The sequence below is a fragment of the Ovis canadensis genome, chromosome 11 (genome assembly GCF_042477335.2).
Source record: "Ovis canadensis isolate MfBH-ARS-UI-01 breed Bighorn chromosome 11, ARS-UI_OviCan_v2, whole genome shotgun sequence".
NCBI lineage: Eukaryota > Metazoa > Chordata > Mammalia > Artiodactyla > Bovidae > Ovis > Ovis canadensis.
In genome coordinates this window covers 56174238-56197522 of record NC_091255.1, presented here as the reverse complement: position 1 = coordinate 56197522, position 23285 = coordinate 56174238, and the positions used below count along the sequence as shown (strand labels likewise).

Sequence of the window (23285 nt, the reverse complement as noted above, 5' to 3'; positions counted from 1 at the left end):
CTCCTGCTAATCCAGCAGGATTGCTCATTAATGATTCTCATCATCACTGATCATCTTGACGCCTTATCACTTATGCTTCTTCTTCTTCCCTCTGCTCTCCAGAGAAACACTTCCTGTTTTCTCTCTTTGGCAAAGAAAACCTCCCTCAAACAGAAGAGGTCTGTCTGTCCACGTCTCTTTTTCTCCAAAAGAAGCCCTCACTTTCAGTGGTTCCTGGGAAGAGGTGGTCCTCAGACCCCTCATACCTGCTCGTCTGCTAGTGAATGGACCGCAGAGTATACATGTTCCTGGTAGCTCTCATTTCAGGTTTGAGGAAGGCCCCTGGGCTGGTTAAACCACAGAGATGGTGCAGAGGGGTCCTGACCCAGTTAATGTGAGTTTGTTGGTGCAGCTTGAGGGCCACGGCTGTTCTGGCAGCCTCGTCTGTCCCGTGGCTCGGCCTGAGCCTGGGAGTTGATGAAAACCCTTAGCTTCTTTGCACATGAAAAATTACCAGTTTGTTTATGTGCCTCTGATTTCCCTCTTGTCTAAATGCAGAATATCTGCAGAATTCTGTCTTCCTGCTTTCGACTCAGCAATCGTATCCTTTGAGAAAATGTTAACTTTCCTGTCTTCGTTTAGGTCTTCCCTTCAGTTTCATGTACAGCACACACGCGGTCAGCACACTACTGTTTTGTTTTATTGTTTATATTTTAGCAAGATAGTCTTGTTGTTGTTTTTTAATGTTGACATCCCAAGGACTGTGCCCTGTAGATGCCCTAAGCATCCGTGGCCCCGGTCTGCGCTGTGCTCCGCCTCTGGGATGTCAGGCCCCCAGCCCCAAGAAGCAGGAGGGGAAGGGGAGGTGCATTGTATCACTCCAGGCCCAGACAGAGGCCCAGCTCTGCCACGGCCGTGGACAGTGACGACCATCTCTGCCTCCCAGGCCAGGAACATCTGAGTAATCTTTGACTCATATCTGTCCTGTCTCCTCTTGCCTAATCTTGCCTGGTCTTCATTAAAAATATCTCCCTCCTTTTCTCCTGTTCGCTGGTTTCTCTGCGCATTCCTGAGACCACAGGGTGTGAGCGCATTGCTTGTGCTGGAGATGGTCTCACCGACAGACTCCCTGGATGTTCGTCAAGCACCCAGAGCGCTGACAGGCCCTGAGCCCCGCCTGGGGGTGTCGCTTGGCTGAGCCCTGACAGGAGGGGTAGGACGTGATCAGGCCAGTTGCTGGAGGACTCGCATTTGAAGCAGAGGAGAAAGAGAAAGCAAGTTCCCCGGGTCAGCACAGGGCTGTGAGTGGGGGCTGGCGAGCTGGCTGCAGCTGCCAAGTCAAGGTGGGCGGCCAGACTTCCTCCTAAGGAAGGGCTCGCATCGGATGGCGCCAAGACCACGGGTGTGTTTCAGGGTGTTCAGTGAAGATGTGATTAGCAAACTCTGGAGGCTCAGAGGTGGCAGGAAAAGCCAGGGCTCAGGGCCCCACAGAGCTTAAGGGAAGTAGCAGACTCAGGGTCTACTGAGGGTGAGTGGGTGGGGGCCGGGTGGGGGAGTTGAGGGGTGACGGTGCCTTGGAAGGCATGTTCCTCGGTGGCAAAAATGCAAGCAGCAGGTCTGGGGTGGGGCAGGGGATGAGGATTTGGTTCTGGAGGGCGCTGGTTCTTTGTGGGAGGGAGGTGGGTGACTGAGGAGCCAGCTCCGCACTCCTGCCTCCTCCAGTCCGCGCTCCCTCCTGTGGTGCCCAGACCCTCTGCCCCCTGTCCCTGCCTGCCTCCTGTAGGTGGACTGGTGGACCCCAGAGAACCTTCCAGGGGGTGCGAGTCCCTTCCATTCCTGGGACCATGCTGTCACAAGTCCAGCAGGTTTCCATCTTGGTCGCCGTTAGGCGCGTGCGTGGGAGTGGCAGGTAAGAGCTGCCCAAGCGAGCCCAGGGGCGGTCCAAACACTGCCCAGGACCCCAGAAGGCAGGCTCTGAGCCCTGAAGCCAGGCCTAGTATTTTGCCCTGATCGCGCCCCCATCACCAAAATTAATAATCCCTTCTGTGCTCTGGGGGCTGTGTGGGTGCTGGGGGATAGAGTGACAATGCATATTAATGTCAGGCCATGGCTATGGAGCTGGGCATCTACGGGATCTACACATCTTTAATGTAAACTTCCCAGCAACCCTATGAGTCAGCTACTATTTGGTTCCCATTTTACAGATGAGGAAACTAAGGCATGGAGAGGTTAGTGAGTTGACTAAGGTGGTACAAGAGGTGGACCCCAAGTTCAAGTGCCCCCACTGTGAGCTGCCCGCTGCCCACTCCTCTTCCACCTTCCAAAAGGCTCTCTGCCTTGGTCCACTCTCACCAAAGTGTCGCGTGCCACGTTCTTTCCAGGCAGGGTGTTCTTATTTTTAATCCTTAATCTTAAGCCCACTTCTCCTGGTTCTGCCCTCCCGAGGTTATCTTTGTTCATGGTCCCACGTGAATGGGGAAGGACACCTTCCTCTTCCTGGCTCCCCCCCTTTCTCCAGACCCACTGCCACTGTCCCCACCTTGGGACAGACCCTCATCATTTCCACCAGCCCCCTCCCCTAGGCTCCCCTGTCTTTCTCCCTCCGGTCTATCCTTACAGCTGTGGCAATGAGTGCTTGTCCCAAAGTGGGGATCTGACCACAGCATCCATTCCCTGGGAGCCCCTCCTGGCTCCACATCGGCTGGGGGATAAAATCTGGACTCTGGAGTGTGAGGTCCAGAGTCCCTCCTGTGTGGCCCCTCCCTCCTCAGGGCTCCAGCTCTTGCCCCACCTGCACAGGCCCCTCTATCAGCACTTCCCAGAAGGCCAGTCCCCTGGAGGGTCTGGCCCTTGATAAAGTGTTCAGCAGTCAGCAATAAAGCAAGAAAATCAAAGGACAGCGAGATACAGAAAATCGATCAGGACACATCGGCCAAGTTGCCAGCTGCCCTATCTTGGTCACAGTATCTTATATTCTAAGTGTTCTATCTTTTATTTTTTAATAGTTAAAATACTTCTCTCATAAATCAGTGCTGGGAGAAAAATGATGACTTTTTTTTTTTTTTAATGTCCTCTTGCGGCAAACTACACGTTTGCCACCGTAGTCAGATTCCTTTCATATGCTGACAGTTCAAGGGCTGACGGAAGCTTGCCCCACTGGCGTGTCAAGCAGACCCTGATCCTTGGGCTCCTGAGTCTTTCCTGCCATTCTTTCCTTTTGTCTGAAATGCTCACGGGCCCCCGAGTTGTTATCACCACTGTCCCGCAAGGCCGGACCTTCCTTCCCCCAAAGCAGTGCCATCCTCACGTCCACATTTCCAGGGCCTGCTCTGGGCCCAGCCACCCACGCGCTTGGCTGGTTTGCTGAGAGGTTGAGTGTGTGGTGGAGAGCGGCTGTGGGTGGGAGTGCCCAGGCTCCCACTGGCCTCAGCTATCAGACCAGGGCACGGCCAGCTCTCTCCTGCTCGGAGGGCCCCGCTGGGTGCCAGAGACTCTTCCCCAACCCCAGTGGGGCCCAGCTTGGAGCTTAGAATCCTAATGGGCCTTAACTCACTGTCCCCAGAGGGGCCAGGAAACTGGGTAAAACTACCCATGCCCCGAAGCCTGGAGATCATCTCTCCTGGAAGCCTGGGGACTCTCAGGTCAGACAGAAGACAGAGGGGGAGGGGAGGGGAGGGGAGAGGTCGAGTGAGAAGCTGAGAGACCCAGAGGGAAATCCAAGGCCTGCAGTGGCAGCAGAGAGGGCAACATGGGGACCACAGAGACGGGGCTGGGAGGACAGCGGCCATCAGAATGGCAGGCGGGGGCGCCTGGAACCAGGGTCTGGCCAGCCTCCTGCTGGGCGGTGCGCCTGCACCTTGACATACCCAGGGCCCCCCGAAGGGCCTCCAGCCCCACTGCCAGCCCCAGCAGCATCTTGCACCTGGCCTGGTCTCCATGTCCCTCCCCTGGGACCCTTCCATAAACAAATGCCCCGGAAGGCATCAAAGGTGGGTCAGAGGAGGGGTTCCTAGGGCAGAAAACGACACCTTGGAGTAGTTTCCCTGCTTAGAAGACATTGAGCAGATGTCTCCAGAGGGCCTTTCATGAAGACATCAAGCACAAAGTCTGTGGAGGAAGAGAGGTAGTGGCCTTCTGTGGCTGGGCAAAGGCCCCCTTCAGGTCACCTCCCTGGACAGTGGAGTGGGTGGGTTGATCAATGTGTGTAAGAGGAAGAAAGAACCTGGGCTGATTCCCTTTTATCTTAGCAGAACTTCTGTGATGGTCAGCCGGTCGGGGAGACACCTCTCCATGGAGGAACCTGGATGGGGCAGGCCCAGTGGGACCCAGTCATCTTGGGGGGGTGGTTGGAGAAGCTGGTGCTGCTCACTGCACATGACTGCCACTGACCTGGTCCCCTGGATGCTGTGGGGATGCCACAGGGGCAGGAAGCAGAGCACAGGGTCTCTAAAGGGCGTACAAGCTGGGCTCACTGGCACAGCCCCAACGGTCTTGACTCCATGGACAAGTGAAGCCAGGGCTGAGCCCCGGGCCAGAGTAAGCTTTCCGAGGTGCCTGGGTTTATCAGATGAAGACAGGCCTGTGGAAGGTGAGAAAAACTCAACATGGATGAGAGCACTTGAAGTCACATCCGTTTAGACTTGACCTTGCCTTCAAAGCTGTGAAGGGCACAGTGGACAAAGGGATGTCAGGAGGGCAATGACTTCGAGTCTCTTTGCCTTCTGACAGCCTTAGTCCATGGGACCTGAGAGCTGGCTCTCCCGGTCATCACTCATGGGCCCTGGAGCTCTGGGGTGAGCTCCCCAGAAGACTTGAGCTACTGGTTACTGAAGGAGCAGGAGGGCTTGGCTCTGGCCCCTGGGATCCTTTCAAGAGCAGGAGGTGTGACTGCCCCACAGGGGGCCATGAGGCAAGAGACGAGGGGACCAGCTGAGGGCCCTGGTTCTCCCTGGCACCTGCCTACATCTTAGGGTCTCCCACTGGCTGGGAGGGATCGAGGAATGTGGCTTCTTAGGTGAGGGAATTTCTGAGCTAAGGTCAGTCAGTCAGTTCAGTCAATCATGTCCGACTCTTTGCGACCCCATGGACTGCAGCACGCCAAGCTTCCCTGTCCATCATCAACTCTTGGAGCTTGCTCAAACTCATGTCCATCAAGTCAGTGATGCCATCCAACCATCTCATCCTCTGTCGTCCCCTTCTCCTCCTGCCTTCAATCTTTCCCAGCATTGGGGTGTTTTTCATTGAGTCAGTTCTTCTCATCAGGTGGCCAAAGTATTGGAGTTTCAGCTTTAGCATCAGTCCTTCCAGTGAATATTCAGGACTGATTTTCTTTAGGATGGACTGATTTGATCTTGCAGTCCAAGAGCTAAGGTCAAGGTACCTTCTAATCTAATCTGCTCTCATATCAAGGACCTGAGAGGAGCACCATCCTATCAGCTGGCCCGATAGGAGCACTCAGGCAGGAGGTGATGGTCCAGGTCAAGAGAAGTAAAAAGGATGAGGGGAGGGGCAGGGCAGAGAGGGGCAAAGTGAAACCTCTGACTCAGGACAAGCAGGTGGCTGACTTGCTCTGACCATGGAAGAGCCGCCAGCCTTGGTGCGCTCGTCAGGGATGATGCCTAGTCTGTCTGCCCCTTCCTTCTGCTCCTTGGGGATCAGTTGCGTCTCGCCCTGGAAGCGGGTCGTCAGGTCGTCACAGAGCCACAGCTGGGATCACTGCCTGAGCCTTTGCCCATCTCTCGCTCGGGGCATCCTCCTGACTGTGGCCTGGTCACCTTGCACTTTCGACTCAGAGGCCTCCACATCCTCACCATGCTCCTGGCATGAGGAGCTTGGCTGGGCACCTGGGGCTGTGAGGCCAGAGCTGCAGCAGCTAAGGAGCCAAGATGAGCGCTCGGCTGTCACAAGCTCTGAACAAAGTGCAGGAGGCCCAGTCCTGCAGTTTAGGGCTGGTTAGCGGAGGCGATTAGATGGCTGTCATTATCGGTAGCTCGTACCTTCCTCCTCCTGTCTCTGCTGACACCACTCCAGCTTTGGCCAGTCCTCACCCCCGCCTTACACCCTTGCTTTCCTGGGTCTTTCTATTTTTAAAATATTTATTTGGCTTAGGTCTTAGTTGCGGCATGCGGGATCTAGTTCCCTGACCAGGGATGGAACCCAGACGCCCTGCATCGGGAGCGCAGAGTCTCGGCCACTGGACCCCCAGGGAAGTCCCTCCTGTGTCTTTCCTGCGCTCCACAATGCACCTCGCACTCACAGGTCTGCAGTGTCTGCTGACTGACTCCAGGACTGGCGGCCCGGGGCGCAATGCAGAGGTGGGACTGACGGCCCAGCTGGGACACACGCTTGCTTGCGGTTTCATGGTGGGGGGCGGGAGGTGGGTGCTGGTCCGAGTGGGGGTCATGCTGGGGCTGGGGCTGCTGTGCAACCAGCCACAGGCAAACATGGGCTGGGCCGGCGGAGCTTAGTGCTGCCCTGATGACCGGGACTGACGCGTGGATTCCCCAGATGACATGTTCGGATGACAGACATGGTCAGCACCCAGACACAACCCTGGAACCTCGGGTGGGGGTCTCTGCCACACGCCTCACATCGTCAACCTCTGCCCTCTAGGTGACCTGATGCCTCCTTTCTCCTCTGTCTGCACACGTGGCTGACATCGCCTGTGCTGGGGGATGAGGAGGGCCAGGGCAGGGGGGAGGCGGGATGGAGGCAACCTGATCGTCCCTGGCCTCTGCCTTTCTTCCCACACGTTCCCTCGGCTGGAGTCACTTCCCCAGGCCTTCCCTCCACCCTTACTTCTCTCTCCTCTGAGGGCCTTTGCCAGCATCCCTTTGAGATAGCCCTCCCTGCCGGGGCGCTCCACCTCCTTCCCCTGCTTAATTTTCTTCCTATCACCTGTTACTACACGCAGTTGTTTCTCTGTGTGTGTGTAGTTCGCTTATCTTTTAATTATCTGTCTCCCCCACTTCATGTAAGTTTCATGAAAGCAGGATCCATGTCTGTCTTATGGATTATTGTCTCTCTGGGGCCTGGAACAATGCAAGGCATACGTGGGCACTCAATAAACTTTTGTTGAAAGAAAGGAAGGAAAAATGGTCTTCCTCCTGATCTTCACCCTCCTTACCCCGAGCGCTGCATAGATCACACAGAGGCTGGGAAAACCCACCCCTCCCACCGCCTCCCACCTTGGGGGCCCAGCACCGGCTGACGGGCTCTGCCTCCCACATCCTGTTTGCTCTGGGCGGCAGAAGTGAAAGTTGGCCTGACTGTCCCGGTTCTCATGGCTGTTCCATTCATCCTGCGGTGTTCTCTTGGCTCGTGGACAGGTTACACTTGTTTATCTCAGTCTTGTTTTCCCAGACTGGACCAACTTTGGGGTCAAGCCGGGACCCACAGCCTATGACGTCCCTCAGCCCCCTCCCCTCGCCTTCCAGAGGTCCCAGGTGACTCACTGCCTTGGTTGGAAGCCTTGCAGTTTCCCCTGCCTCGGTGCTGCCGCTCCGCCGCCATCACTGCGGCCCTGCTGGATGCCTGGCTGCTCCTGCTCTGACTGCAGACTTTCTGGCCACCCCTGCTTCTCCGGGCTGGAAGAGAGGATTTCCCTGCTGAGTGATCGTCGTTCCGTTCGAAACTCATCGAAGTAGCCATGTCCTTTCAGAGTCAGACCCGTTTTCTCTCCAGGAAGTTGGGGCAAGTTCTCCAGGAAGCAGGACTGATGATGCCACCCCTGGCTGCAGGCTGCTCTCCTAGAGGGTGTGCCCGTCGACCACCTGCCACCTGAGCACCAGGCCTACCTCCCAGAGCTGGCATGGGGCTTGGATCTGGCATGCGGACCCCTGATCCCTCCTCCAGCAGGGCGGGTGGGCCTCCTCGCCTGCCTTCTGGCACTCCTGCTCTCTCCCTGCTGTCCCTTTCCCAGGTTACCCGCTGCTTGCCCCGCGGCTCTGACACTATGCCTCTGTGACCCTCGCATCTGGGTCAAGTGCCCTTTCTCTGCACTGTGAGGGCCTGAAGAGAACAGGGCTGTGCCCTGCTCATTCTTGTTCATTCTTACATCCCAGTGTCACCTGGCACGTTGAAGGGACTTGATGAAAACTGTAGAGAGTGACCAGACTGTGTGTGCTTGCATCTTCAGTGACTTAGAACTGGGGAACCCATCTCCACTGCCTTTGACTTGGTATTCTCTGCAGCCCAAGGTCAAGGCCTCTGCCAAGGCACGTGCTGACGAGGAGGTGACTGGTGTCTCAGCCTGCTGGGGGCAAGGATGCTTTGTTGGCAGGGCCGGGGGCAGGGTGGGCACTGCTGGAGGCCCCTCTGTCCTTCCCACGCAGAAGCAAGGGGAGGGCTGCCAGATAAAATATAGGATAGCCAGGTAGATTTGAATTTTGGATAAACAGCTAATACTTTTTTAGTATACTGTATATCATATGCGAGTATACTGTATATCATATGCGGTGGTGGCGGCGGTGGTTTAGTCACTCAGTCGTGTCTCACTCTTTGCCACCCCATGGACTGTAGCCCTCCAGCCTCCCCTGTCCATGGGATTCTCCAGGCAAGAATACTACAGTGGGTTTCCATTTTCTTCTCCAATGTCATATGTGGGACATACTTGTGCCAAAAATTTTTTAAAAATTACATTTAAATTTAACAGGGCACCCTGGGGGTATTTTCCTTCTACGTCTGGGAACCCTAGCGAGGCAGATGTGTCCCACCGGCTGCTAGGGGATCTGAGCTCCTTTTATAAAGTGCATTCTGCTCAGTCTGGGTCCTTCCTGCTCTTTGAATGCTTTTGGCCAGAGAACAGGGAGCGCCCAAGGCGTGGTTTCCAGGGCTGTCACTAGCACATTTAATCCAGCGCATCTCCCTGCATCTTAGTCCTTGACCCCAGGTACTGGACTCTGACTCCAGCTACTGGACTGGGTGGTCAGGGAAGGCCTTTCCAAGGAGGGGATGTTTGAGCTGAGATTTGGAGGAATAAACCAAGTGATGATTGGGGAAGAACATTCTGAAGGAGAGGGGCCCATGAACTTGGTGAGTCTGAGGACCACAGAGGTTAGTGTAGCGTAGTGAGCATAGGAAGGGAGGGTTTGCACGGGGAAAACTTGGCCCACATCCTTGGTCCCCAAGAAGGGGTTTAAGGCTGTGCTCCTTGCTGGTCACCACCCCCCAACTGCAGGGTGGATGCTTCTCTGGCCTTCCAGGCTGAGGGCCTCAGCAGCAGGGATGGGGGAGGAAGTGAGTGAGTATCCATCACCCGGGCTCAGGGATACTGGCAGCAGTGGCAAGGCCACGCGGCCCTGGTGCTTGACTGCAGTGTGGTGGTGTCATCTGGCCTTTAAAGGGGTGGAGACATGCGTCCTTTGAGCTGAGTCCCTGTGTGACTGGCCTCCATGGAGGCAAGCTGCCTCGCTCAGAGAGCCACCTCCACCCCCTCCTGAGAGCTCTGCTGGGGGCCAGGTGCTTTCCCCTCTAGGGGGAAGTGCTGCTGCTCAGGCTGCAGGGCCGCGGGGGCATGGGGAGACCTCCCTCCCACCTCAGCAACTCTCCCCTGGCTCACAAGGGGCGTCCAGCCTACACCAGGACGCTCAAATCAGGTCCCCAGTGAGGTTCTGCTCCTCTCTGCAGCCCTGTCCACCTCAGTCCTCCTCCTCCAAACCCAAATACACAGGCCAAACAATGCGAAATGGCTCGTTTCCAAGGACACAACTCACAAGGTACTTGTGGCCTGCTGTTTGCCTGTTGGCATGTGAAGGAAGCTGTTTCTTAATTTAAAATGTCCATTAACTCCCTCTGGCTGGAGCGCTACCCCAACAAAACTTCTGTTCATGGCAGGTTTAAGCTTGGTCACTCAGAGGGGGTGGGCTCAGCTGTGTTTGCCCCATCAGAAGGTGTGCCCAGGGCAACAGGCACACGTAGGTGTCTTGCCATGGCTTGAGAGCATATTCTATCTGTAAGGAGGCACTGGATCCCCAAGGCCACCTTGGCCAGGCCCATGGGGAGCCCACAGTGCTGGGGTCGGGGGTGGGGGTGGTGTCCCTTTGCTGAGGCTCTTTCAGGTCTCTACAGGAGGAAACTCCATTTCACTACTACCTCCAGGCCTTTGCTGAGTCGTGCCAGGCATCCGACAGGAAAGAACCTTTTGTTCTGAGCTTGTAGAAAGTCTGAGCTGGACTTGTTATCTACTCTCAAGCTTCCTGGATAGGGGGGCTTGGATGGGGCTGTGCTAGGGGCTGGCTCCCTGTCTTGGCCTTAGTTCCTTCCTCTCTTAGCCACTGGGGCTGGGGAGGCTGCAGTGGCCAGGTCTAGGCCTTCGTGAAAGGCTGGTGAGAGCTGACATTTCTCTTCAGGCTGCTAATGGGGAAGGGGGCTGTATGGGTGGGGTGGGGTGGTAGGTGGCATAGTCTGGGAAAGGTCCCTGGCTTGGAAAAAGGGGGCACATCAGCTAGTGTGTGTCTGTGCACGTGTTAGGGGTGTGGGTGCTGCAGAACCGGGGAGGCAGTGAATCCAGGCTCCCTGCAGAATGACACCTCCATCTTCCAGGTTGCGAGGGAGGGCGAGTCCCCCAGGGTTGCGGGAGCGCCGAGGAGGGCCAAGCCCTGGGCCACGTCTGACACCTAGTGGCCACCTGAGCCCGGGGCGGGGCGAGGGATGAAGGTGGGAGGGAAAGGAAGGGCGTGGAGCCAGGGAATCTGCAAGCGCGGAGACCAGGCCGGAGGAGGGTGGCCGTTCACTGCTACTCCCCCTCCCGTCTTGCCCCGGGTCGCGCCTCGGCGGACCAGGCAGCCCACCCCCACTCGCGGCCTCCGAGTCTGGCCTAGACTAGGCGGACCCCGCACCCGCGGGGCAGCAGAGCCCCGTATGCCCCTGAACGCGGCGGACCCCGCAAGCCAGGTCGTGAGGCCCGCATTCGAAGGTTACCCGAGCTCGGGTCCGGAGGCCGGGTCGCTGTAGCCGCGGGTCTCGCGCCGCAGCCCCTACCACGCTGGGGTCAAGGTTCGGGCCTGGCGGGGCCTCGAACCCAGCCCAGGCATCATGGGGACCCGGCCCGGTCAGGGGTGCGCGGACCCGCCGGGGCACTTCCGGCCCCCGCGGCCCCCGCCCGACGCGTCGCCAGCCTGGCCGCCAACCCGCTGCCGCCGCCCGGTTGCCATGGCGACGTGGTAGCGCGGCCGGCAGAACCGGCAGGGCAGCCCGGGCGCGGCGCGCGCGGCTCGTGGGCCGGTCGGCGGCGCGGCGCGGAGCAGCGAGGACGAGGTCCGGGCCCGACGTGCGGCCAGGTAGGCGGCCCAGGCCGGAGGGGGCGAGCCGAGCCCCGGCGCGGAGTGGGGAGGGGGCCCGGCTGTGTGCCGCGGCAGCGTGGGTTTAGGGGTGCCGGGCCTGGGGCGGGACCGCACCCGCGCCGGAACAGGCCAGGATCCCGGCGCGCAGCCAATCTTTCTCCTGTCCTCTCCTGCCGCCAATCTGACTCACTGCACCTGCTTCCCTGGGCTCGGGGCCACCGAGCCCGGCCCGACAGTAAAGAGCTCGACTCGCGCTAGCTGTCGGCCGTCGGCCCCCGCCTGCCTCTCGCCTCGTCTCCTTGGAAGTTAGAACGGAGCGGCAGGGAACCCCAAGTTTATGTGTCGATGCACGGCTAATGTTTTGCCATATTCCAGAAACTAGGCAGGGTAGAAGTGCAGCAACCAACATTTGCCGCGACTGTGCTTTTGAAACCTGAAACGGAGCTGCCAAGCTGCTTCTAGTGGCCAGGCCTCCATCCCTCTGCCCCTTTCTTTTGGGGTGAGGTGTTTAGCTAGGAGGTCCCTTCCTCATTCTTCTGACACACCCCCAGCCTCTTGGTGGGTGAGGAGTCTCCCCGTTGGGAGATCCTTTCTCCTCCGGTTGGCTGTGGTAGGTGGCTGAACTGTGGGTGGATCTGCCGCTGCCTCTGACACTTGGGTATGGGGGGCACCCCCCACCCCGCTTGCCCTGAACCCCAGGGCACCACAGAGAGAAGGATCCAGGTGGACCCCTAAGTCCCAGCCACATCTTTAGAGGCTGGCACCCCTCCCAGGTCTTTCTCCCTTTTGGTTGCCCCTCTCCTCTCATGCCACCTTGGCTTTGACGATTTTCTAAGACTCATTAAATGAAGCTCTATCTTATCTGGGTTCTGTTCCTTCGTTTTCATAGCAAAAACAAATAAAAAACCCAAAAAGCTTTGCTACCTTCTCATACATATCTTGATTTCTTCTGTGCAATTGGATTGAGGCAGAAAATACAGGCAACTCCTAAATGCCAATGGGAGCCCCATACACAGAAACGGCTGCTACAACCTCCCACCCCCACCCCTGGGCAGGAGGGGCCTCCAGGACCTGAGTGGAGGCTTTGCTTGTCCCACTGCTTCCCTGCCTGTCCCATCTTCCCTTGGGCGACTTCTAATACAAAGTGGTTCTAATGCTAGAAGATTTTGGTGGAGGAATTCACCCCAGATCCAGGGCTTTCTGCCCAGGTGTGGGGATTCATGGTAGGCAGAAGGGAGGGTGTGGATTTGTTAGAGGGAGTCATGCTGTCTGCTGCTATCTGGCTGTCTACAGCCCCAAACCTCATGTGTCAACAGCTTCTGATGTGTGAGTCTTCCTAAGGTGCTGTTAAAAATAAAGATTTAGTTTTTGTGGGATTGCTATTTACCTGAATGCCTACTATGTGGCGGGCAGTGTGCTAGCACTGGTACATATTCTGCTTCATCTTTGCTACAGGCCAGTAAGGGGGACCTCAACACGCCCCTCCCTTTTGGAAGAGGAATCAGGCTCATGGAAGGCTCTTGGCTCCCTGTCATGAACGGTGGGGCTGGCTTTGAAATCACATCCATCTGACCAGGGCTGCATTGTGACATTCTCCTTCCTCCATTAAAAAAAATAATAAACAGAATTGTATTTTACAATCACATCAGTATAAAGACAAATATAATCCAGGCTGGATTAAAAATTAAAATATTTTATTCAGTCCTAGAAGTTTGTTTTTCCTTATGATTTTAACAGAAATCAACACCTTTTTTTGTGAGTCCCTATAGTATTGAGAGCCCTGATACTGAGCCCCTGGACCTAATGGAGAACTGGGCTTGGTGTCTGACCTCAAGCTTCCTTCCTGGGGGTTACTTGGGTGCCAGTGGTAAGACAGTGCCCCATCTAACAGCCCAGCCCTCATTTTGCCTCGTCTTTCATCACATTCGAGGATATTCTAAGACAATTGAGTCATTTACCCCTTTTACCCAAGAAAAGTTCTAGCCCCTGACAAAATCTTTTCTAACCTAATTAAAACGCTGCTGCCGATAAGGTCTGTAGCCAGGCCAGGCTCCTGCTTCCAGGCTGTGGACGTGTGTGGTGTCTGGTCCTCATAATGAGATTAGGCCTGGTGGCCTTTCAGTGAAGCCCCCCGGGCTCAGGGAGGGAGAGGGATGCTTGTTGGCACGTTCAAACCCTGCGGCAGCTCCTGGCCCTGGTTGATCAAGTTAAGTGGGGTCTGACTGCAGGTGTGTGGGGGCAGGGTGTGGTGACGGTCACAGCCTGAGATTCCAGAAGCTGCCAGAGACCCTAGATCCCCATCCCGTGCTCTGACAGGAAGGAGGGCAGCCGAGTAAGGGTCCACATGAGCTCACCCAGGTGCTTGGTCCGGAGGACCAAGGAAGCCTTTGGGGTGCAGGTGGGCTGCTTCCAGGCCCTTGATGTTGCTGCCTGTGTGGCTCTGGGAACACAGGAGGCCCCAGAGCTGCCAGTGTTCCGAGGCACCACCGTTAGAAAGAGGGAAGGGCGAGAGAAGGAAACGCAGGGGTCGGAGTCCACGGCATTCGCTTACTAGGGAGCGAATCCCAACTGGTTTCAGGGTTAGCAGGTGCACCCGTGTTTGTGGGCGAGTCGGATTCCAGAGTCCTCGCAGGACCTTCTCTGCACCCCTCGTCACTGGAAGCAGCCCATCTGTGCACAGAGATGTGCTGTCAGCTACCCTGAACCAGAGAAGTGACGGGCAGCTACGTTGCTGAAGGGGTCTCAGCTCATTTTCCGTGAAGCACAGAACCTGCTCGCAGCTTTGTCTTTCCTGTATATCTGGATTTTTTCACTTAGATCTCATTGGCTGTGGGTCAGGGGGACTGGTCTTTCTCCTTTGTGTTTTCCTGTCATCCCTCACACTCAGGGTTAGACTCACCTTCAGACTGGAAGGTGCTACAAGGGGAACTGCTTAGGCTTCTGTGAGTCCACGGTCATCCTTTATCTCCGACTTCCTCCGGGACGCCTCATTACGGGGGCGAAGTAACCAGGAGAGACGCCTCTGGAGCAGTTGTCATGAAGATCCTGCAGTAGTCTGTCCCCGTCACCTTTTCTCTCTAACGTGCCCTTTTCTACCTGTAGCCTTTTCTCCCCAGAAAGCCCATGGGGGACACCAATGCTTGAAGTCATGGTGGGTGTGAGCTGCCTTAGAGTGGGTCCTCGAGGGGGTGAGACAGGCCCAGGAGGATGGCATGGGAGGGGAGAGGCTATCCCTGGGCTGTGTTTCTGAGCAGTCAGGTCCTCTGAATCCTGGCTTCAGTGCCGAGGAAGCTCTCTACTCTCGCCTAGTTACTGGCGTTAGAAAGCGCAGAGCCACAGTGTAGGATGGCCACTCCAGCATGAATCCAGAGTGCTCACTGGAGTTTAACTCAAGGGCCCTTTACTCTAGAATCTGCCTCTGCTCTGCATCTTGTCTGCAAGGCCCCGGAAGGCGGGGGCCACGTCTCGTCTCTGTGTTCCAGCATCCAGCAGTGTGGCTACCGCTTTGCAGGCACTTGATAAACAACTGAGTTGAGCAGTTCTTTGCCGCGGATGATTTTGGACCAAGTCGTTTATCCTTTTGTCCAAAATCATCTGCAGCAAAATCCTTCTGGGCTTCTCTGGTGGCTCATACGGTAAAGGATCTGCCCGCAATGCAGGAGACCTGGGTTCGATCCTTGGGTTGGGAAGATCCCCTGGAGAAGGGAATGGCTCCCCACTCCAGTATTCTTGTCTGGAGAATTCCATGGACAGAGGAGCCTGCAGGGCTTCAGTCCTTGGGATCTCAAAGAGTCGGACACGACTGAGCGACTAACGCCTTCACTTTCACTATTTATCCTCTTTGAGTCCCAATTTACTCACGTGTCAAATGGGGGTAATACTGTTACCATCATAGATTATTGTGAAGACTGAAAGAGAGAACGCAGGAAGAGCTGAGTACAGAGCAGGGCTCCCGCCCTTGAGGCACAGAAGGCCGCATCTCCAGGCCACCGCTTCAGGGTGCAAACAACGCTGCAGTGCCAGCAGCACTAGGGTTCAGACTCCCAGGGCAACTCGGGAGGTTTTCAGTGAGGACATCAAAGCCACGTTTTGCCACGTGTTTTCGGCACCACCAAGTGAGTCTCCATTTCTAAGCGGACGCTGCTGGGTGTCCTACAATTTTTGTTTTTCTTCGGGCACAGCTTGCATCATGTAGGGTCTTAGTTCCCCAACCAGGGATCAAACCTGCACCCTCTGCATTGGAAGCTTGAAGTCTTAACCACTGGACTGCCAGGAAGTCCCTGTCCTACAATTTAACTCAACACTGACACTGCCTAACTGGAGACAGGGTTAAATCTCAGAGGTTAAGGGCTTGGTCCCACGAGACTGTACCGACCCCAGCACAGATGTCACCTGTGCTGCTGACTAATACGCTACAGATCAGAGCTTCCCATGACCCCCTTCTCGGGTTCAGTTAATTTGGGAGAACAGCTCACAGAACTCAGAGAAACTTGCTAGATTCCTGGTTTATTATTGTAAAAATCCCAGCCAGATGAATAGGTATGTGGGGCAAGATCTGGAAGGGTCTGGAGCACTGAAGCTTGTCCCCGAGGAACCATGTGGATGTGTTCACCAACCCGGGAACTCTCCAAACCCTGCCCTTTGGGGGTTCAAGGAGGCTTCGTTATACAGGTCCGACTGATTAAATCATTGGTCATTCGTGGCTGAACCCGATCTCTAGCCCCTCTCCCTCCCCAGAAGTCAAGGGCGGGACTGAAAGTGCCAACCCTCCAGTCACAGGTTGGTTCCCCCGGTAACCACCCCCCAGTATTCTAGGGGCTTCATTAACATAATGTAATATTAACATAACAAAAGGAACAGTTGTGGCTTTCTTCACATTGAAAATTCCTAGGGTTTTAGATGCTCTGTTGCATACATTTCTTATTATAAATCAGAGGCTAAGAAGAGAACGCCCACTTCTGCCCACCTCACGATGAGACTGGTTGGGAAGGGAAAAAGCTGGCTGTTCTCTGCAGCCCTGAGCCCCGCTCTGTCCTCGCTGTCTAATGGGCGGGCAGACTGGCAGGTCAGCCGGGGCAGAGCCCATTCTTTCTGTTCTTCCTAATTCAGAGCTAATCAGATTCTGACTGTGCCCCGGGCTCTCAAGAGGAATCTAATAAAGGAGAGGAGGACAGCATCTCTCTGTTCAGAACAGTTTTCCTGTTGGAGTCGGCACAAGGGATCAGATCCCCGAGGACACCCAAGGGGGAGGCGGATGCAGTCCTTGCCTGCAGGGAGCTCACAGGGCTCCACCGCAGAGAGGCCCACGTGGGCTTAGCGCAGGGCAAGGACCGGGGTAAGTAAGCCCTTGGCCAGCCTTGGGGACAAAGTGGTGAACAAAATGCCCATTTCAGGTCGTGGGGCAGGAAGCATAGGGGAGTGTGAGGTGGAGGGGTTACCGCCAGGTTGCGCTGTCAGGGCCGTGGCCTGGGAGCACCTCCTCCAGTGGGCTTGGCAGGAAAACAGTGGGGGCTGCGGGTGGAAACCCGGATGGGATCAGTGAAGGAGTTGGCATTTGACCATCACATGCTGGCGGCCCTTTGTGCCTGGAGGGGCAACAAGACTGGGGAGCTGGCTTTGTCCCTGTCCCTGTGAGTCAGGCAGACTGAGGAGGGTAGGGAGATGGGGGCAGAAGTTCCAGCCCTGCTGGGTGGTGGCAATGAAGGTGGCTGGGAGGGAAGTGATGGCGAGGCCTGGGGGAGGTGGCCACACTGAGGACCTGTCAGGAGAGGAATGTGGCTTTGGATGTGTGGACCTTGCAGTGCTTGGGGGATGTCCAGGTAGAGGCGTTAGTGGACAGCTAGAAGTGGGGTTGGAGTCTGGAGGAGAGGCCGACTGGCAGGGTCTCCACTGTAGGTGTGGAGCTGACCGATGGGCAAGCACGAGTTCCTGGCGTGGCATCACTGCGTCCAGGGCTTCTGGAAGCAGGTGTGTCCACCTGCAATGGGGGTGCTTCCGAAATCTAAAAAAGAACCTAGCCCTTGCTCAGGATCCCATTTAGGAATAAGACAGCTGTGCAGAGATGATAACCTAGTGTTGTCTACTTAGTGAAAAGCTGAAAGCTGGCTAAATATTTAAGAACAAGAGATAAGGGATTGGTTAAAATATGAAACTCGTGTAATAAGACAAGCATGATGTGGATGTATGTTCACTGACACGAAAAGATGTGCGTGGTCTAGAATTAAGTGAAAAAAGGTTAGAAATTGGTATGGTTATGGTTCTGTAAAAGAAAGTATGAAAAGATATAAATCAAAACATCGATTACTTATAATTTCTGGGTTTTTTTGCTTATCTGTATTTTACTACAGGGAGTGGGTTATCAACACTGCCTGCCCGCCCACCACTTTAAAAAACTGTGGCATTGCCAACAGTAGTCCAAGGTGGCAGAGGGAAGTGGGGGTAAAGATGGTCTGCTTACCAGGAGGACACGGCCTGATCGACCGGACGCTAGTTCTCTTGAGTTGCACAGGGTAGAGGGTGAAAAGTGAGAGTGAAAAGTCAGTCGCTCAGTTGCATCCGACTGTTTGCGAGCCCACGGACTGCAGCCTACCAGGCTCCTCTGTCCATGGGATTCTCCAGACAAGAATACTGGAGTGGCTAGTCATTTCCTTCTCCGGGGGATCTTCCCCACCCAGGGACTGAACCTAGGTTTGCTGGCAGATTCTTTACTGTCTGAGCCACCAGGGAACCCATTGTGCTCAGTATGTATTAGGAGGGATCCCACAATGTGTTAGTCAAACCTCTCTGCTCAGCTGCTGTTTTCTGCCGGTAATAAGGAGAAGGAGGGTGTCTCCAGGGCCACTGGGAGAGGCTGGGGCAGTGCAAGAGGCGAGCCAGGGAAATGGAGCGCTGGGCCCCCTGGGAGCCCTGGCGGAGCCTTTCTGTGGCCACAGGACGCTGGCACCGTGGCTATACTTGCTTATCCACTGCCTCCTCTCCTCCCATCCCCCCTCACTGCCACTCCCGCCCGAGTGTGGGAAGAACCAGCAGGTTCCGGATGAAGAGCTGGCACACAGGCCTGTCGGAGCTGGGGCTTGGCTTTGGTGACAACCAGGCCTGGGCAGAGGAGCCAGGAAATGCCTCCCACTGGCCCCTGGGCTTGGCTTCTCCAAGCCCCGTTGAGACCTCTCCCCTCCCACCTGCCGCCGATCCTTGTCTGCTGGGTGGGAGCAGGGACACACATGCTGTCACCAAATCCTTGTGAGCTACGTGACCCCAGGAGTCCGTTCTTACCTTGCAGGGCTCGGTTCAGGAAGCCTGGCCTGGGAGCAGTGCAGGTCCACCGCCCCAGGTGTGGCAGGGAGGAGCGGGGGGAGGCAGGAAGGGAAAGGGCTGCTTGAAGGCTCCTCTCTCCCACGTCCTTGCTGGCGAAGCAGCTCAGAGCACATCCCTCTATTGGCTGCTGCCACGCTGCTGGGGGCTGCTCTGTTGGCAGGACTTCTCTCACCTGGGGCTGGAGCTGAAACAGCAGGCAAGGGGGAGTCAGGCTCCCATTTCTCATCCCAGACGCCTGTTATGGTTCATCTGGAGGAAAAATTCCTGCATCTTCAAGGAATGTGCTCACTCCTCTGTATTTCACCCGTGAACCCGACCTGAGAAAACCCAGGGCCTCATGAAACAGAAAGCACTGCCATGGGGCCCTCCTGCTCTGCCCAGAATGTGGAGGACCTTGACTTGCACCCTCACTGCAGGTGGAAGTGCAGCCAGGTGTGGTCCGGTTCTGCAGGAAGCCAGGCCCCTCCCGCTGGGTGCTTGCTACATGAGCACAGAGGCCGGGGGAGTGGGCTGAGAGGGAGGTGGCAGGCAGGCACGGGGCGTATCTTTGGAGGCTGTGAGCCATTCTTCTGAGCTCTGCCATCTTCTCCGCAGTAGCCGCCTCAGCATGGAGGGCCCTGCCAGCCCAGCACCCGCACCCAGGGCGCTGCCCTACTACGTGGCCTTCTCCCAGCTGCTGGGCCTGACCGTGGTGGCCATGACTGGTGCCTGGCTTGGTATGTACCGAGGCGGCATTGCCTGGGAGAGTGCCCTGCAGTTCAACGTGCACCCGCTCTGCATGGTCATAGGCCTGGTCTTCCTGCAGGGAGATGGTGAGTCTTTGGGCGACACCACCTGGGAGCGGGTTTGAGGGACCCTTTCACCCCGGAAGCTGGCTCAGAGCCTGGGGACACTGGGAATCCAAATCAGGGCCCTCTGAGGCTGCTGGGTGGCAACTCCTTTCTGACTGAAAACGGTGTGTAGATGATGGAATTGGCAGAGCTAGAGCTCCTCTCTCTGGGGTAGGATCCAGGCTGTGGTTGGCCATGTACTCTGCCTCAAGGCCTTGTTTCTAGAAACAAGAAAGCTGGATCTATCCATTCTTCCTCGAGGTGGTCCCGGGGTCAGCAACCCCTTCATCAGCAGGCTCCTACGGGGCATTCCCCAGGCTCCCTGGCCCTGACCGCCTCAGCTAGAAGAGGGGGAATTCACTTGGGATCACAAGGTTCTGCTTTGAGAACCAGGGGTTTCCCAACCAGGGAGCCTGCTTGCTAAAACTAGTGAATAAGTGATCAGGCTTCAGTGCTGGACAAACCGAGGACCATCAAAGCGAAGGGGTGAACTCAGAAGTACGTGGCACCTTGATGTGCCTGCTTGATGAGCCTAAAACAGCCTGGAATAGCCGGGGACAGCTGATAAGAAGGGGCGGGGTGGGCCTGCCAGGGCGCAGGAGCCTTGTTTTCTTCCCTCTTCCTGTGGCTGGGGTACCTGGACAAGCCCTAGACGCAGGTTCCCTCCTCAGCCGAGGGTGTGTCTCCTTGCTGCCCTGGCCGGAGGGCTGCGGGCTGGGGTTAGCACGCTGACCTTCCCTTTCTCACGGCCAACAGCCCTGCTGGTTTACCGCGTCTTCAGGAATGAGGCCAAACGCACCACCAAAGTCCTGCACGGGCTGCTGCACGTCTTCGCCTTCGTCATCGCCTTGGTGGGTGAGTTGGGGGCCGGCACGCCCTTCCTCCACCTCTGCTGACTTGGGGAAGTAGCTGCTTCACTGTCCAGTCCCCCCCCCCCCCCACCCCCGCCGGCAGGGACACTGGGTGTTGGCAGCCACCGAGCCGGGACTGGAGCCCAGAAGTCCCGGCCAGGCAGGTTTCCCTCGGGTCACCGCATCCCCTCAGCGCCCATCAGCCTTGTCCTCACGCCACCCCCGCCTCCCGCCAGGCCTGGTGGCGGTGTTCGAGCACCACAGGAAGAAGGGCTACGCCGACCTGTACAGCCTGCACAGCTGGTGCGGCATCCTGGTCTTCGCGCTCTTCTTTGCGCAGGTGAGTCCTCGCCGCCCCACGGCGGCGGGCAGGCGCGGGGAGCAGGGCCCGGGCAGGCGCGGGGAGCAGGGCCCGCGCCGGCTGTGGCCAGCTGTGCGCCCGGGGTGTCCCCGGGCTGCGCGGAGCGGGCGCAGCTCGGTCCCCGGCAGCACCTCGCCTTTCCTCCCAGTGGCTCGTGGGCTTTAGCTTCTTCCTGTTCCCGGGCGCCTCGTTTTCTCTGCGGAGCCGCTACCGCCCGCAGCACGTCTTCTTCGGCGCCGCCATCTTCCTGCTCTCGGTGGCCACCGCCCTGCTGGGCCTGAAGGAGGCGCTGCTGTTCGAGCTCGGGTGAGCGCCCCCTCCCGGCGGCTCTGGGCGGGGCGGCCGCGCCGGGGCTTTTCTCCCGGGCGGGGGGCGGGGGGCGGGGGGCGGGGGGCGGGGGGCGGGGGGCGGGGGGCGGGGGGCGGGCTCGGGCTGGAGACCCCCGGGCATCTTTCCGGCGGGGGTGAGCGGCACTGGGTCTAAGGGCGACGCCTCAACCCCGCAGGACCAAGTACAGCACGTTCGAGCCCGAGGGCGTCCTGGCCAACGTGCTGGGCCTGCTGCTGGCCGCCTTCGCCACCGTCGTACTCTACATCCTGACCCGCGCCGACTGGAAGCGGCCCCTCCAGGCGGAAGAGCAAGCGCTCTCCATGGACTTCAAGATGCTGACGGAGGGCGACAGCCCCAGCTCCCAGTGACGGGCGCCCCATCCTGGCCCCTCCTGTTCCGGGGGCCCAGGCAGGTGTCCGTCCCGCACCCGCTGCTGAGGGTCCCGGCAGGGCTGGGCACAGCGGAGGGGGGGCGGTGGGGGCAGTCCTCTCTGAGCGCAGATTTTTGGGGTTCAGGGCCCCTCCACTTCCCGCTCCTCGCTGCTGCTGCTGTCGTGTTAGTCCTGAGCACGCGCCCCACCCCCCCGGCCCCTCTTGCCACCCGACTTCCACCCCAAGATGGAGCAGCTTTGGGTAAGGCTCTGGGCCTAAATGGCGCCGAGAGTGGGGCGCCTCCTTCCTCGAGGCCGCAGCGAAGCTGAGACTTGCTTTGTGTGACCCCGAACTCCTGCCAGGAGTCTTGCGTCCTGGAGGACCGGCGCTCTGAAGGGGCCCAGCCTCTGGCAGCGGAGCTAGTGACATTATATGTGAAATATGCTGGTGTCAGGGCCAGGTTCCCCAGGAGAGGGGAGGGACTCCCTGGGACTCTCTGGACCCAGGCTTTGGCCCAGCTGCGTTCTGGAGCCTTCCCTTTCTTTAACCCTTTAGCCCTGAGTCGGCTTTACCTTGGGGGCCGTAGACTTGGGACAAACTTGCTGTGAGCCGCTTCAGAGGGGAGCCCAGAGAAGAGGCTGGAGGTGGGCCTGGGTGGGCTTCTGTCCCTGCTGGTCCAGGCCTCCACTCCTGACCCTCAGAGCTCGCGGGAGGCTGCTCTGACAAGAGGGCGCAGGCCTTTTCCCCCTAAACAAAAAGCTGCCGCTAGAAAAGGATAAGGTGCCCCCTTTCGATTTCCATGAGGAGGGTTTGGGAGGACAGTCTTCTCTCCTACCTGCCACCGGTCTTTGCAGGAAGGGGCCAAGAGGGAATCAGATTAATCGCTGCCCCCCCCCCCCCCGCCCCCGCCGCCCCTGAAACCTCGTGAGTGTGTCATGAGTGTGTAACGCTGTTAGCTGAGTCGCTATTTGCCTTCGGTCTAGAAATAACGTGATTAGAGCATTGATCTGTGCTGCTTGGACTTGGCAAATGCTCTCTCCTTGTTTTCCTCGTTTTCCGGGCTTTGAGGAACATGACGCAGTTTCGGACAAGACAGAGTTGACTTAAGACATTAATAAAATTTCCAGTTCTGACTACCATTTTTCAGCAGCTGCCTCTCCCAGCTAAATGCTGCCTTCGAGAAAGGGGGCTTATCTCCTCTAATACTCGGATTCCTACAACTCGGCCTTTGCCGTGGGGTCCCGCCTCAGGTGATGCTGCTCCTCAGGGCAGGTGACGATGGTGGGCGCCCTCCCCAGCAGGGCTGCCTGCTCCCCACCCGACCCTGTGGGCGCTCCAGGCTCTGCTGCGATTGGCCACCCCCCACCCCACCGCCTGCTGTTTACACTGTTCTTTGATCGCTTGGTATAGTCGATGTTTACACGTGGGAAAACTCCACCTTAGACAAACTACCAGAGTAGGATTGTGTATCTCCCTTGCCAGAAGGGCACAGAGAGAAACAGAACCTTGGATTTGCAAAGAAGAAAAAAAAAAGCCTGAACACTGGCCTGTTTGCCAAAGCGTATGCTGAATAACTAATGAGCCAAAAAGCTACCCCCCTCCCCACCTGCCCCAGCCAAGCTGATCCGCGGTGGCTTGTTTCATTTTGCCTGTGGCCAGTCTTCGATGAAGCCCAGTGTAGCGCTGGTACAACAGATGATTCAATAAACGTCTACAGCAGATCTCTGGCCTGTTATCTTCATTTCCTGTGGCAGTAAAAGGAGCCAGCTCTTTTAGCAGATACGTGAAGTTTGCCTACCAGGGTCGAGAGAAACTGCATATCCCCAGGCTGGGCACAGAAAGTAAAGTGACTCATCCTGTTTATCACTTCAGAGCACTACAGGCTCTGAAATGGTCCTCGCTCTGGACCCCAGTGAGGGAGGCTCTTCCAAAGGGTTAGAGAAATTCTCTTCCCAGACAGGGTGTCT

The 23285-nt window shown here is 57.1% G+C and overlaps 1 protein-coding gene across 1 annotated transcript; it reads left to right on the top strand.

Moving 5' to 3' along the window:
* The first annotated feature begins 10655 nt into the window (after nucleotides 1-10655).
* Nucleotides 10656-23039, top strand: CYB561 (cytochrome b561). Its single transcript, XM_069541697.1, has 6 exons — nucleotides 10656-11258; nucleotides 19170-19387; nucleotides 20162-20260; nucleotides 20493-20596; nucleotides 20766-20923; nucleotides 21123-23039. Exons 2-6 carry the CDS (start codon nucleotides 19183-19185, stop codon nucleotides 21313-21315), a joined length of 759 nt encoding a protein of 252 aa, XP_069397798.1. The 5' UTR covers nucleotides 10656-11258; nucleotides 19170-19182; the 3' UTR covers nucleotides 21316-23039.
* Nucleotides 23040-23285: the final 246 nt, after the last annotated feature.

Bases quoted from the DNA above. Each gene is read 5' to 3' on its own strand.
- CYB561 (XM_069541697.1), top strand. From the start codon at position 19,183: ATGGAGGGCCCTGCCAGCCCAGCACCCGCACCCAGGGCGCTGCCCTAC. The intron at 20,597-20,765 runs GTGAGTCCTCGC...CTTTCCTCCCAG, and splicing joins TCGCGCTCTTCTTTGCGCAG to TGGCTCGTGGGCTTTAGCTT. The intron at 20,924-21,122 runs GTGAGCGCCCCC...TCAACCCCGCAG, and splicing joins GCGCTGCTGTTCGAGCTCGG to GACCAAGTACAGCACGTTCG.